Source organism: Hyaena hyaena, unplaced genomic scaffold, assembly GCF_003009895.1.
Source record: "Hyaena hyaena isolate Hyena2069 unplaced genomic scaffold, ASM300989v1 scaffold_521, whole genome shotgun sequence".
NCBI classification, from domain to species: domain Eukaryota; kingdom Metazoa; phylum Chordata; class Mammalia; order Carnivora; family Hyaenidae; genus Hyaena; species Hyaena hyaena.
The window spans coordinates 232,742-248,458 of NW_024081153.1; the positions used below are offsets into that span (position 1 = coordinate 232,742).

A 15,717-nucleotide genomic window follows, 5' to 3' on the forward strand; every position below is an offset into this window, starting at 1 on the left:
CCGAGCCGCCGCCGGACCAGGTAAAGCGGGGGTCCGGGCCGTGCGGGCGGCGGGCGGCGCGGGGTGGTGGTCCCCGCGCCCGGAGGCCGGCGCGGGGCAGCTCTTCTTGCCGTGTGGGAGCCCGCCTCCGCTGCCCCCGGCGCGCCCTCCGCCCGCCCTCCGGGAGGAGGTGCGCCCTGGGGACCCGGGGCGCCACTGGGCGCCGCGCCAGGCCCGCGGAGGGTGCGGGGCGCCGTCCTCCCGCGCCGGGCCCGGGTGACCCCAACGCTGGCGCCCGCTCGCGGGGTGCAGAGCTGTCCGGAGGCCGCCGGCCGTGGGGCCGCCCCGCCTCAGCAGGCCCTGCCGGCCCTCAAATCTCGGCCCACTTCTGTTCCGGGATTGGCAGGGATCACGGTTTGCACCCGGATGGGTGCCTGCGCTTGGCCCCAGAGCGGGGCGGAGTCTTTTCCTCCACTGGTGACGGGGAGAGGAGGGAACAGGTGGTGGCCTGCCGCGGGGGCCCGGAGAAGAAGGGGGCTCCCGGAGCTCCTCTGAGAGGACGACTTGGTCCTGGCCGCATCTGGGTGCCGGGTGGTCACGTAGCTGAGTTCCCAGGCCGGCGGTCAGGCTCCGGCTCTGCTAACCTCACTTTGCAGACGGGGAGGATCCGATGGAAAGTACTGCGGCCTTCAGCCTTTGGCGACATTTCTGGATTCCTGCTTTAAGTCAGGCTCAGGAGAACAGTTTCAAATCCTCCCCCATCCCCCACCCCAAGCGCCGAGCCCTCCCGGCACACCTCGCAGGTGTGCCAAATTAATCTCCCCCAGGAGTGGTCGCTTGGCACTTTGTCATATCTTCAAATGGCTCATATCACTTCGGATTCGAATTAGTTGTTTACTGGTTTGTCTCTGCCATTGAGAGGGTTCGCCTTTCAGGGCCCTATTTCTCTAGGTTGCTTCTCAGTTGCATTTACAGTTTGGCCATTGATAGCTATGCAACAAACAAGTGTTTCTTAAGTTAATGAAGCTTTCCGGAGACCTAGAAGAAGAAATCTGTTATGCCGAGAAGGGTAACACCGCATTCTACGCTGTCTCAGCTACTATTGGCTGCCAACTCATTTGTACACATAGTTTAAATTTTAGAAAAAAAATCTTTTAAGTTTATTTATTATTGAGAGAGACAGAATCTGAAGTAGGCTCGGGGCTCCCAGCTGTCAGCACAGGTCAGACCCAGGGCTCGAACTCAGAAACCGCAAGATCGTGACCTGAGCTGAAGTCCGAGGCCTAAGCGACTGAGCCCCCCAGGCGCCCCTGTACACATCTTTTTTAGAAAAAAGCTAGCGGCGTAGAAACTCTTCATTGCTTCATTTTGCAGTATCGCAAGTGGGGGATTGTGACTTTTAACTAAAACGAGCTTGCTGTTTCCAGGCCCCTGTGGCCTATATAAAGATTATTAAAATTTTAAAATAATTAAAAAGTTAATAAATATTGGAGCTGGAAGGTACTTTCTGAGATAGAATTTGTAAACTATTCTGAAGAGATTTGCTCTTGTTAATTGAGATCCTGTTAACAGTCACATAAGAGGACCTTAGCATTAGAATAATGGTTGTGTTTAAAATTGAAAAGCTGTATTAAACTCTTATCTGTGTTTAAAACCCTTAATACGTTTATGATTTTCTAAGTGACTACTCCCAAGATGCGGCCCAAACTTACCACATGGAGAGATCAAGAGTTACATGCTCTATTGGCTGAGCCGAACAGGCGCCCCTAAAGGCCTACGTTTAAGTCATGTGTGAATATTAAACTATAAAGATAGCCTATGTGCATCATAGAAAAGTGGAGAGAATTTTCAGAAAAGGAACTAAACACATACACAAACCCACTTACCACTGGAAGTAACCACTAATAAAATTAGGGTATTTTGTTTTGTTTTTTAATTTTTCTTTAATGTTTTATTTATTTCTAGGAGAGAGAGAGAGAGCGTGACCAGGGGAGGGTCAGAGAGAGAGAGAGGGAGTCACAGACTGAAGCAGGCTCCAGGCTCTGAGCTTGCAGTCAGCACAGAGCCCGACGCGGGGCTCGAACCCACAAACCGCGAGATCATGACCCAAGCGAAAGTCGACGCTTAACCGACTAAGCCACCCAGGCGCCCCAAAATCAGGGTATTTTGTCTTTCAGTTAGTATTCTTTTTTTTTTTTTTAATTTTTTTTTTTAATGTCTTATTTATTTTTAGGAGAGAGAGAGAGAGACAGCGTGAGCAGGGGAGGGTCAGAGAGAGAGGGAGTCACAGGCTGAAACAGTCTCCAGGCTCTGAGCTGGCAGTCAGCACAGAGCCCGATGCGGGGCCCGAACCCACGGACCGCGAGATCATGACCTAAGCGAAAGTCAGACGCCCAACCAACTAAGCCACCCAGGCGCCCCTCAGTTAGTATTCTTAAGAAGGGAAACCTGTATATTTTCCCATAGTGACTTCACTTTTGGAAACTTGTGATTCTGAGATGGGTTCAGCATTCAGTAATCCTTGTAATTGCGTTTTTACTTAAAAACCTTTAATACTGGGGTTGCCTAGGTTGCTCTGTTAAGAGACTGGCTCTTCATCTCAGGTCTTACCTCCCCCCCCCCCCCCCCCCCCCCCCCCCCCCCCCCCCCCCCCCCCCCCCCCGTCCCTCCCCTGCTCACATGCTCACTAACTCTCAAAAATAAACATTAAAAAAACCAAACCACTAAACACTTAATACTAGTCCTTAAGCTAAACAACCAAGTATTCTGATTTTACTTGATTTGTTAAAGTGTAACAAAAATATGTTAGGTCGAGGAAGCCAAAATGGGGTTTAATTTGCAAAGATTTTGTTTATCTTGGTAATATATTTTTGAGAGACAGAATTATTCTGCTTTTTATTTGAGATTGTTTGATCATTGCTATGGTTTTCTCATACTCTGATGTTTTTGTGTAGATTTGGATGCCTTTTATTAAGCCCCCATTTTAGGTTCTGGTGCAAATAGAAATTTAGAGCTTGTCAATACACTTCCTTTAGTCATTGGGATAGATCTATGCCGAAGATGAAGGGCCCACTTCTGGTTTGCTGTGTACAACTGTATAGACTGGCGTTTGGAGACGTGGTATTGGGTCCATTTACCATATAACTCTTGGCAAGTCACTTAACCCTGGTCCTCTGTTTTCCCATCTGTAAATGATCTACCTCACTGAGCTTCCGGGAGGCTGAAATTAAATCCTTTTTTAAGAATATGTCTTGTAAACTGCGTACCATTATTTCCCCCCGTTTTGTTCCTCCACTGTGACGTTTAATTCTGATAAAATTAGGGAATTGTGCTCTTTTTATTGGGAAGAACTGAAGTTTGTGAGTTACTTTGATAAAAGGCATAGAGACCGTATTAGCTGTTAAATGAAAGTTGTTGCTAAAAACATGGTACAAGGATCTTTCTGAGAAGCCGTAGGTTAAAACTGCTGTCACCATGCTTAGCTACTTGTACATGTGACTATTGGGCACTTCAGATAGGGCCAGTTGGGATGGTGATGTGCTATAAATGTAAAATACACGTCAGATTTTGAAGATTTAGTGTAAAAAAAAATAAAATACCTTTATTAATTTTTTGAATATATTGAAATGAGTGTATATATTGGGTGAGGCAAAATATATTATTAAGATTAATGTTCCTGGCGTGCCTGGGTGGCTTAGTCGGTTGAGTGCCAGACTTTGGCTCAGGTCATGATCTCGTGGTTGGTGAGTTTGAGCCCCACGTGGGGCTCACTACTGTCAGTGGAAAGCCAGCTTCAGATTCTCTGCCCCTACCCCACTCATGCTCTGTCTCTCAAAAATAGACATTAAAAAATAAATAAAAATGAACATACCCTGTTGCTTTTAAAACATTTTTTCATGTAGCTACTAGAATAATTTAAATATTAAAAAAAGTTATTACCTATGTGGCTCACATTATTTTTCTATTGAACAGCACTGGGTTAGGATTCAGTATGAGTATGTATATTCTTAAGAGGGTTTAGTTGATTGAAGCACTTACATTCCTACCTACAAACAAGTTTTTTAAATTTCCAAGTTATAACCCTTCCCACCCCCCCTTGTATTTATTGCACTAGTAAACATTTTTATTGTTTAGTCTTTCGAGAAATAACCATCATTGAGTACATAGCAAAATCTCAGCTAAAATAGTTTTTTTGAAGCCCTTAAAATATCTTAAATAATTTTGATTGAAAAGAGATGTTGTTAATAACAATAGTAGCTATTATTCATTGAATGTACACTGTGTGCTAGGCTGAATGTTTTACAGTATCTTATTAGTTCTTTCAACTGTACATATGTAGTAGTTTTCATTAACTGTTTTACAAATGAGGAATCTGAAGTATAGGGAAATTTAAACAACTGGTACAAGAACACAGAGCTGGTCCCAGCAGTAGAAACCAGGTCTTCATGATTTCAAAGTTCATAGGCTGTAGAATCTTATTTTATGAATTGGTTATTGAATCAACTGGGAAGGTGTAGATTATTGAGGTAGGTATTTAGCTTAATACTGCTTTTGTGTTTGTGACCAGTAGGAAACCATCTAAATGCTCATCCACAGGAGATTGGGTGAAGAAATCATGGGTTCCTACAGTGGAATTCTATTTAGTAGTTACAGTGAATGAAAAGAAGCTATGTATATCATCATGACTATTTTTTTTCTTTAGAAGGGAAATTTCGTGGTCAGAAAAGAGTCATTTTAATTTATATTTTTAAATTTTATTTTTATTTTAGAGAGTGTACACAAGTTGGGGAGAGGGGCAGAGAGAGAGAGAAATAGAATCTTGAGCAGGCTCCTGGCACAGTGCAGAACCCGATATGAAATCAGGCTCCATGACATGAGTCAAAATCAGGAGTGGATGGCTCAGTCGTTTGAGCAATCCCATGACTAAATCTTAACATTGTAAAGTTAAACAGATTGCTGAAGGATAAATGTACAGTACACTCACCATTTATATAGTTTAAAAACCTGTCGAATGATAATGTTATAAACAAAGGTAGTGTGTGTTTGAAAATTTCAGATATGAGGGACGCCTGAGTGGCTCAGTAGGTTAAGCTTTCAGCTTCATCTCAGGTCATGATTTCACATTTTGTGAGTTCAACTCCCGCATTGGGCTCTGTGCTGACAGTTCAGAGCCTAGAGCCTGCTTCAGATTCTGTGTCTCCCTCTCTCTCTCTGCCCCTCCCCTGCTTGTGCTCTGTATCTCAAAAATAAACATTAAAATTTTTTTAAAAAAAATTTCAGATTTTGATTTTGTGTATGTTGATTACATGCATATTTGAAGCTGCCTTGAGGTTCAAAGAAATTAGTAGGAGCACTTGGATGGCTCAGTTGGTTAAGCCACCAACTCTTGGTTTTTGCTCAGGTTATAATGTCATGGTGTGTGAGATTGACTCCCACGTTGCGCTCTGCACTGACAGGAGAGAGCCTGTTTGGGATTCTCTCTCTCTCTCTCTCTCCCTCCCTCCCTCCCTCTCTCTCTCCCTCCCTCCCTCCTTCGCCCTCCTCTTTCCCCATGTCTGCAAGCTTCTCTCAAAATAAATAAACTTTAAAAACAATAAAGAAATTAGTATACTCTCCATGAGATGACTATTCACTTATGTTGACCTTACTTTGCGCATCTTGCCTAGATGGTAGCTGGCTTTCAGGTGCAGACCAGTTTTCATGCAGCTTTGACCACTAATTGATGGGTGTGACTTTGACAGTAGGGTATAGATGGGGCTTCTGCCTTGGGAAGGGCAGTTGGTTTCCTAGGAGTTACTTTCTGGAGATTTAAATGAAGTTCCAGGCCAGAGTATGGTAGGAGAGGAAGGTGAATTAAGTGGATGTTGAGGGTTAGGTTGACAGACATTCTCTCTCTGTTGTCAAATTTCTGACTCTCGTTTTTAAAATCAGTAACAGTTGACTTTTCCCCTCCCAAGGTGAAATTTCCCTCTTGTTGTTTTGAAATTGTAGGAAGTTTTCTGCATCTGCAGTACGCGGTGATAATACTACATTCTTAAGATAAATGAGATGTTTTACAGAATAAATGACCTTGGGTTTGGTGCATAGTAAATACCAAAAGGTGAGTTACCTAATTTAGTGACTGATAAAATAGTTTGGGGAAAAAGGTCAGGAGAAACGGGTGGGGAGGTGAACTTTGGTGGGAGGGGTGCCCAAAGCCTAGTTTTGTCTATTTCACAATTTGCTAGGATTGTTTTGAATATCCCAGGCATGTAAAAAATGCCGTGACCGTATTTCTGGAGAGAAAGGCATACAATACAACCTACAGTGTAGGAAGAATTGAACAGATTATTTGAGGTGGAAACTAATCCTTTATTAATGCCTGGGTCTTTTCAGAGAGGGACTGGCTACACAGGGATCCATAAGGGTGAGAATTGCCCAGATTTGGTTTTCCTTGTTTTTGTTTTGTTTATTATTAGAGAAAACTGCCACCAACAGACATACAAAAGCATACTATGAGACAGTTTAATTTCACTCTCACACAGTAGCCAATCATAGGCAGAGTATTGATATGCATTGATTAACTTTGAACAGTTTGATAAGAAAGTTAGTGTATTGCCAACTGAATTATTCTGGAGAACAGACTCAATTTTCAGTTCTGATTCTGAGTTTAACATGGTATAATTTATCTTCAATTTCTACATATTCTGAATAGCAGTAAATGGACTTAATTAAAAAAATTTTTTTAACGTTTATTTTTGAGAGACAGAGCATGAGCAGGGGAGAGGCAGAGAGAGAGGGAGAAACAGAATCTGAAGCAGGCTCCAGGCCCTACACTGTTAGCACAGAGCTAGGCGCAGGGCTTGAACCTACGAACTCTGAGATCATGACCTGAGCCAAAGTCAGCTGAGCCACCCAGGTGCCCCTAAGTGGACTTCATTAAGCATTGGCTATGGCTTGAGCATATGACCCCAAAATATCAGGATTGTTCTAGAATTTATGTTTTCAGAATTCCAAGAATATAGTGTTGGCAGCAGCCAAAAATATATTATCATTTACATCTAAAGGGTTTACAATAGGCCTTGTCATTGATACACAAGACTATGACAACTGTCTTGATTCTGCGTTAGCCTGGTAGCAGATGTGTTTACATTGGCTAGGAGAGTTTGTTTTCCATTCAATTGGTACCTCACAAATACTGAGCTTTGAGGACAAAGGCATGATAATTAGATACAACTAGAGCTTTGTATTCCCAAGGAAGCAATGGAAACTTAAAGATGTTCATGAACTTCTATTTTTGAGTAACTTCTGAAATCATGACTTCGTTTTTACAGTTAATAGCTTTTAGATTGTTCACACTCCCTGTTTGGCTCTGGGGAATATCCAGTGAGGCATTTAAATGTGATCTCCCAATTCATATCTGTAGTTGGACGCTGAATACTTTTGTCAGACTGATTGCCAGTGATCTTTTTTTCCCCGAATCTGTCTTGGTGTGTTTTATTCTGTGTGCTATTGGGAATCTGAAAAGTATGTTTATGGGTGTCCTTAGTTTGCTTAAATTCTTGAACTGGGAGGTTAATAAGACTATTCAACAAGTTTCCTCCAACTGGAAATTTAAAATCAAATTAAATTTCTCTCTCTGCATCAGCTTTTTTCACATATTCCATTAATTGGTAATGGCTAAAGGCATAGGTATAAAAAAAAAAGCCACAATATTATAATAATTTCCTTCAGTCAAGTCCTACAGCGAACCAGACATGAAAAATTCATGGCTCAAAATCTCTTGATCAATGATGGAGTGGAAGCTGAGCATAATAACTGCTCCTTCTCAGGGGCTGTACGACTATGAGGACAGCGGCACACTGTGGCATTTTAATGTCTAGGTTATGACCGATTTTAGGTGGTCTATCTCTGACAAGTTAGACTCTACCTTACCATGTTTAAACAAACTTGAGATTCCTTGCTGTCAGCTCTGTTTCTTAGCCTAGTCCAATAGATCAAAGTTGTTTGGTTGAAGATATCTTACGACCATAAAATAGGAGACCATTTAGCCTACACGCTGCTTACTGGATGTTCAGCTGTAGGAGTTACTGCATTTCTTCCTTCTGTTCTCATATGCTCTTAAGGCTTTAGTCCCCTTCCCTAGATATTACCTAACACTATGGAATTGTAGTAATTTTCCAGTAATTAAATATGAGTCAGACGATTGGTTGACCAATCAGTGTCCCCTTAACCTTTCCTGAAGCATGCTTTACCAGCGTGGTTTCTAAAATGTAAAGGATGATTCCTTGGGAGGATAGGAAGATGATGAGAAAACCTTACTTTTTTAAAGTTTTTATCTTACTGTCATGGCATTTTTTATTTTACTTATGTTTTAAAACACATGACATGTAAATAATAGCGGTATGTGTTTAGAGTTAAAAATAAGGTGAATGGGCAACATATTTTTTTAAAAAAAATTTTTTTAATGTTTTATTTATTTCTAGGGGAGAGAGAGAGAGAGACAGCGTGAGCAGGGGAGGGTCAGAGAGAGAAGGAGTCACAGACTGAAACAGGCTCCAGGCTCTGAGCTGGCAGTCAGCACAGAGCCCGACGCGGGGCTCGAACCCATGAACCGCGAGATCATGACCTAAGCGAAAGTCGGACGCTTAACCGACTAAGCCACCAAGGCGCCCCGCAACATATTTTCACTGATGGGAATGTGTGTTTAAAAATGTTTGAAGACCACTAATCTATCCTATTACCAGAATTACCTTTTTAAATAGAAATCTGGACTCAATACTTCCCTACTTAAAAGCCTTTAATTACCTCCTGTTGCTTACAGGATAAAGACCAGTCTACTTAGCATTATTTACAAGGACCCTCTCAAAGTCTGTTTAAGTCAGTGCTGCTTAAACTGTCAGTGGTAAGAGATCAGGGTTCCCCTGCACTCCCAGTCTTTCAAGGACTGATATTTTTGTAAAATAATTTGTTAGAAAAATGAATTGTTAGAAAAAGGAAATTTAAAAAAGAGTCAAGTTTTTATTACTAAATTGAATAAACATTACCACACTGCATGGTTTTTAAACGCTTATTCCCAATTGTGGTGCTTACCTCTTTGTGAGCCAAACATCAATTTGCAGTCTATACCTGCAGTAAAAACAAACCATTTTTTTGTCCTATTTTCAGAGACCTTATAATAGGTCATTTAAAGCTAGCTAATATTCTTACAGAAAATCATGCACTTTTACACCTATGGAGAGTGGTTCTCCAACTGTGGTGTCCAGGCTGGCAGCATGGGAACTTTGTCTGAAATGCAGATTCTCTGGCTCACCTCAGACCTGCACAATCAGAAACTCTGGAGGGTAGGCCCCTGCAACTTGTAGTTCAACAAGCCCTCCAAGTGATTCTGATGTCTGCTAAGATTTGAGAACCACTGACCAAGGGGAGCCCTATATTTCATTCAAACTGTAATACTTAAATTTTTTTTAATTCTATAACTGGGAGTTTGTACCTTTGTAATCCTCTGTTTACCCATCCCTCCACACACCTCCCTTCTGGCAACCATCAGTTTGTTGTCTGTATTTAAGAGGTGTTTTGTTTTGTTTTTGTTCATTTGTTTTCCAGATTCCAAATATAAATGAAATCATATGGTTCTGTCTTTCTTTGACTTATTTCACTTAACATAATACCCTGTGGGTCCATTCATGTTGTCACCAATAGGAAGGTCTCATTCTTTTTTATGGCTGAGTAATATCCATTGTGTGTGTGTACACACATACACACATGTATATATACACATGTGTATATATACTCATGCACACACACTCATGCATACACATGTATACATGTATACATATATGTGTGCATACACCAATGGGAAGTGTATATACATATGTGCATGGTGTGTATGTGTGTGTATGCTACATCTTTTCTATCCATTCATAACTGCAACACTTTTGTGAATGAAATGAAACCCTATCAATGATGCTGGAATCTGAGACCATCTTAGGCAAATGGTCGCTCTCCTCTTACACCCTATTCTCTTTCTTTTAAGAGAAGTTTCCACTGTGTTCTCATTCCAAACATCCTCACTCAGGCTTAGTCACTCTCCCTTTGTGATTTCGCTTAGTACATGGCACACACCTCTGCTATTTATAGGTCTTACAATATATCCTGTTATGTTTTCATGATCTTTGTATCTGCTTGCTCTCTCATTAGGCCATGTTAGCCATTATCTTTTTGGATTTTTCAGTTTTTAAGTTATAAAATTAAGACATACTTTCAAAATAAAGTTCAAACAGCACTAAAATCTATAAAAGTCTAAGTTTTTAATCTCTGTATCCCAGTTTCTACTTTTTAGAAGTAATCATTAGGAAATGGACTATCTAAATCTAGAAACCTACGCATGAATACATATTTTTCCTTTTTAAAAAAATATGAGAGAGCTTATTCTCAAAAATAAGTAAACGTTAAAAATCCATGAACAACTTTAAGTTTCTCTTGCTTCCTTTGGAGTGCAAAGGTCGGGTTATACTATGTTCTGTATCCTGATTCAGAGTGGTTGACTGAGAGAAGGCTGTACTTAAACAGACTGAGTTCCGGGTGCCTGGGTGGCTCAGTCGGTTAAGCGTCCAACTTCAGCTCAGGTCATGATCTCACGGTTCGTGGGTTCAAGCCCCACGTAGGGCTCTGTGCTGACAGCCAGCTCAGAGCTTGGAGCCTATTTCGGATTCTGTATCTCCCTCTCTCTCTGACCCTCCCTTGTTCACACTGTCTCTCTCTCTCTCAGAAATAAATAAAACATTAAAAATAAATTAAATAAAAAGACTGAGTTCAAGTTCTAGGTCTACCCTTCTCATATGTGCTTGGACATGTTCCATTTGGCTCCATTTTTTTAAGTTTATTTATTTTGAGAGAGAGAGTGTGTGGGGGAAGGGTGGAGAGAATCCCAGGCAGGTGCTCAGTCTTATCACTGTGAGAGATTTATGACCTGAACCAAAATCAAGAGTCAGTGCTTAATGGACTGAACTACTCAGGTGCCGCAACATATTTTTTTTCTCACAAAAAGAAAATAATGCACATATCCTGAAACTTGCTGTTTTTCCTATTCAGTTGTGAGTGTTAGATAATATCCCCGTGTTAACAGAGGGAGTTGAATCGTCAAAGCATGCTCGTGGGAATGAGAGATCAAACTTCACCAAACCAGCACCAAACCTTACTCATGATTCAGTGATTACAGGCAGGAGTTAGGCACAGACATTCCTTCCTGGAGGAGTACGCAGCCCAGTAGTCATTTCAAAGAATGTCACTTTTCCTCTTAGGACTTATTATCAACACACTTAAAATACCTAGTTGTGCATAGACATTAAGTAACACATAAATGTATTTCTGACACACTTCAACCACAATTTTTAATTTGTTTACAGGAATAAAATCCAACCTTAGGACACTGTTTTGTTTTAGATTACAACACAAGTTCTCAATATATATGGAGACTTTTTTTTTTTAACGTTTATTTATTTTTGAGAGAAAGAGCGTTAGCAGGGGGTGGGGCAGAGAGAGAGGGAGACACAGAATCAGAAGCAGGCTGCAGGCTCTGAGCTGTCAGTGCAGAGCCCCATGCGGGGCTCAAACCCATTAACCACAGATCATGACCTGAGCCAAAGTCGGACGCTTAACCAACTGAACCACATAGGCACCCCTGGAAACAGTTTTCTCAAAGGAAGCCTTTTGTGTTTGGGGAATCCTGAGTTTTATGCTCCATGAGTTACACAAATGTAAAATATCTGTGTAATTCTCTTCTATTTTCTAGTCAGCCATGCCCCATAAATTCACATACTCTCAGATTGTTTGCAAAAAGCAATTAAGACAGATCAGGTATTTCCTGACATTTAAAAACAAGGGGCTATTACCTCTTAAAAAATCTTTAGAGTGTTTGCTAGGGGATCTGGTTATCCAGCTGGTAATCCCTCCCCAAAGGAGGAAGCCACAGGCTTACTGTTAACCCTTTCCCTCCTCCCATTGTCCTTTCAATACATTCAGACCTACTTTATTGTAATGTATTGTACTTTTGATAGTTTAATTTTTCCAGAAGTTTTCTTCTTAAAAACAATGAAGTAAATATCCTTGTACACACATCTCTGTGCCCTTCTGCAAGTATTTCTTTAGGAGAGACCCTCAGAAGTAGATATTCTGGGTAAAAGAGAATGTACATTTAATACATGGATGGCTGTCGCTAAGTTGTGCAAATTTATATTCCCACCTGTTTTTTCCATGACATCAAGACTACATGCTATTATTAATTTAAAAAAATTGCCAACCTGACAGTAAAAAATAGCATCTCACAGTTTTAGCTTGCATTCTTTCTTTCAGAAAGGTTGATGTATTAATGACAACAAAGCTGCTCTTGTCAATCCTCTTGGGCCTTTGGCTGCTATAGAAAAGGACAGTGCCGTTGTAACTGTCTTTTGTTACTCAGTTACCTGTCATTGGGTAGTTGTAAAGGTTGCACAGTTGAGATGCTGAGCTCATTGGTAGCATTTCTGTGATGCTCTTACTCAGCAATTCTCTGAATCCAGTGAACATTTGATGGAATACATGGACCTTTTATCAGTGCAGATGGCATCCCTTACTGCCTTTTAATATGCTTTCTTACATAGTGACCTTGAATTAGAAGATAAAGACTTCAGTTCATTCAACAACTGTATCCAGAGTTGATGTAGGAAAATTTGGACTCTATAACACACCTATTTCTCTGATGGTGTTTTACAGTCTAGTGTACCATTAGGATAAGTGACCACTGTGAAAGTGCCATTTTGGTTATAGCAGAGGGTTTGCTAGTATTTTGAGTTGTTACATTTGAGTTGAGTTTCGTTTTAGGCATTTGATTTGTTTGAACAAATCAATGGAAGTAAAAACAAAAAATGCCAATATGCTGGGTGGTTACCTTTTGGAGATTCAGATGCACTCAGATCTGAGATCCTTTGTGCAGTTGGGGGATTTTTTCCCCCTAATCTCTCTAAAATCATCTTCATCTCTTAGATGTTCTTTTCCAGCTCAGGATCCTTTTTACAAAATCAACTTTGTTAAAGTATAACTTAGGGGTACCTGGGTGGCTCAGTTGATTAAATGTCTGACTTTGTCTCAGGTCATGATCTTACCATCCACCATCGGTGAGTTCAAGCCCCACGTGAGGCTCTGTACTGACAGTTTAGAGCCTGGAGTCTGCTTAGGATTCTGTGTCTCCTTTTCTCTCTGCTCCTCCCTTGCTCAAGCTCCTTGTTTCTCTCTCTTTCACAAAAATAAAAAAAATTAAAGTATAACTTATGTACAATAAAATGTACTGACTTAAAGCATATAAGCCAATGAATTTTGACAAACGTATGCATCTGTGTAAATAGTACTCCATTTAGAACTTAGAATATTACCCCCAAAAGTTCCTTCAAATCGCTTCCCAGTCAGCTCCCTTCTACCCTGCCCAGGTAAACTAATCTATAACTATAAATTGAACTTCATGTGAATGGGATCATAAAGTCTAACCTTTTTTGTCTGGTTTCTTTCCCTTAACATTTGAGGGGTTTTTGAGATGGATCCATGTTGTGTATATTCGTAATTTTTTCCTTTTATTTCTGAACATTCTGTTTATGTTCTGTAATTTGTACATTCATCTGTTATTAGACACTTGGGGTTTTGTGGTTCAGAGCTTTTATATATAAAACTGCTATTAACGTTCACATACAGCTTTTCTGTGAATTCATATTTTCATTTTTCTTTAAGTATTTAAAGTATTTAAGACTGGAAGTGCAGAGTCATACAGTGACTGTATTTTTAACTTTATAAGAAACTACCAAACAACTTTTCTTTATTTTATTTTATTTTTTAATCTTTATTTAGTTTTGAGAGGAGACAGATAGAGACAGAGTGAGCAGGGGAGAGGCAGACACAGAACCTGAAACAGGCTCCAGGCTCTGAGCTGTCAGCACAGGGCTGATGCGGGGCTTGAACCCACGAATTGTGAGATCATGACTGGAGCCGAAGTCGGACGCTTAACCGACTGAGCCACCTAGGCGCCCCACAACTTTTCAAAGTGTACGCACCATTTTATGTTCTTACTAGTGATGTTTGAAAGTTCTGGTTGCTTCACATCTTTGTCAACAGTCAACCAATTGTCTGTTTTTCTTTCTAGTTTAGCCATCGTAGTGGGTATATAGTGGCACTTCATTGTAGTTTTTTTTAAAGTATTTTTTAATGTTTATTTATTTTGAGAGAGAGAGGAAGGAGAGAATCTCACGCAGGCTCTGTGCTGTCAGTGTTGAGCCCATGAACTGTGAGATCATGACCTGAGCTGAAATCAAGAGTTGGATGCTTAACCAACTGAGCCACCTAGGTGCCTCAAATTGTAGCTTTTTAAAAAACATGTTTCTTTATTTTGGGGGGGCAGAGAGACAGAGACCGAGGATCTGAAGGGGGCTCTGTGCTGACATCAGGGAGCCTGGTGCAGGACTCCAACCCACAAACTGTGAGCTCATGACCTGAGCCAAAGTTGGACGTTTAACTGACTGAGCCACCCAGATACCCCCCCAAATTGTAGTTTTAATTTGAATTTCCTGAGTGAAGTCTTTCGGTGAAGAATATTCTTGAGGCTTGCTTTATTTTTTTAGAAGACTGTAGAAAAGTCTATATGCTAATTAAAATTCATCTTTTGTATTTTAAAATTTTCTTTAGGTTTCTTTAGAAGAGATTGACGTTAATAATTCAAAATGCCTGAAAATCCTGCTCCAGGTATACTAGATATATGGTTCTATCAGTAAATTAATTAATAATTCAAAGACTGGAATGTATGATGGGATTAACTTGTACTCTGGTTATTCTTCTTTAAACAAGATAAACGGCAGGTCCTTCAGGTTCTTGATCGCCTGAAAATGAAGCTGCAGGAGAAGGGGGACACATCGCAGAATGAGAAACTCTCTCTGTTTTATGAAACACTAAAGAGTCCTCTCTTCAATCAGATCCTCACACTTCAGCAGTCCATCAAGCAACTGAAAGGGCAAGTAAGTTACTTATCAGGGTTTTACAGGTTCGTATGTTCAAGCCAGCAAAGAAAGAAGGAGGTCGAGACAACGTTGTGTATCAGTACACTTAATGCAACAGGGAGATGGTACTAGGACCTGGAACCTACCGGTAGTATCGCACGGATAGTTTAAAATGTTTATGAAGGGTGCCTGTCTGGCTCGCTCTGTAAAGCCTGCAACTCTTGGTCCCACTGCCGTAAGTTCAAACCATACATTGGGTGTAGAGCTTACTTAAAAAAATATATTGATCATAAATTTTGGGTTTGGGTTTGGAATCTAACTTGTACTTATTTAAATATGTAAAGGTCAGATGCCTTCAGACTTCCCAACATCTTCTTCAGAATATAAAATAGTGTTAAGCTTAAATATAGTTTCTTCATGAAGTCTTTTTTTTCTAGTGGGAAGTGATCATACCCTTGTAGCATATTATTAATACCTCTCAATTATCAAATATTTATCAAATTATTACCAAATAAATATTAAGTATCATGGATGTTCTGACTAGAAAGGTCACAGAAGCAGTGTAACTGGTGTTTTAATAGTAACTGTGTTTTCTCCACTATATACATTATGGTAACTGGAGTCTTGGGTTTCTACACACGTAAGTATGGAATCAGAGGTCACACAGCACCACTTCTTAGAGTGATAATTGATTAATAGTTTTAACTGTCCTCTTAGTTACTGTTTTTTTAGGTCAGGGATGGCA

General features: G+C 40.5%; 1 protein-coding gene across 1 annotated transcript in view; it reads left to right on the forward strand.

Annotated features, from left to right (window-relative positions):
- The window catches only part of PATJ (PATJ crumbs cell polarity complex component), a 358,255-nt gene continuing 342,538 nt past the window's right edge, over positions 1-15,717 (forward strand). The window contains exons 1-3 of the mRNA XM_039255282.1: positions 1-20; positions 14,665-14,721; positions 14,824-14,990. Coding sequence (XP_039111213.1) covers positions 14,700-14,721; positions 14,824-14,990 — 189 coding nt within the window. The 5' untranslated portion in view covers positions 1-20; positions 14,665-14,699. The remainder of the gene's footprint in view (positions 21-14,664; positions 14,722-14,823; positions 14,991-15,717) is intronic.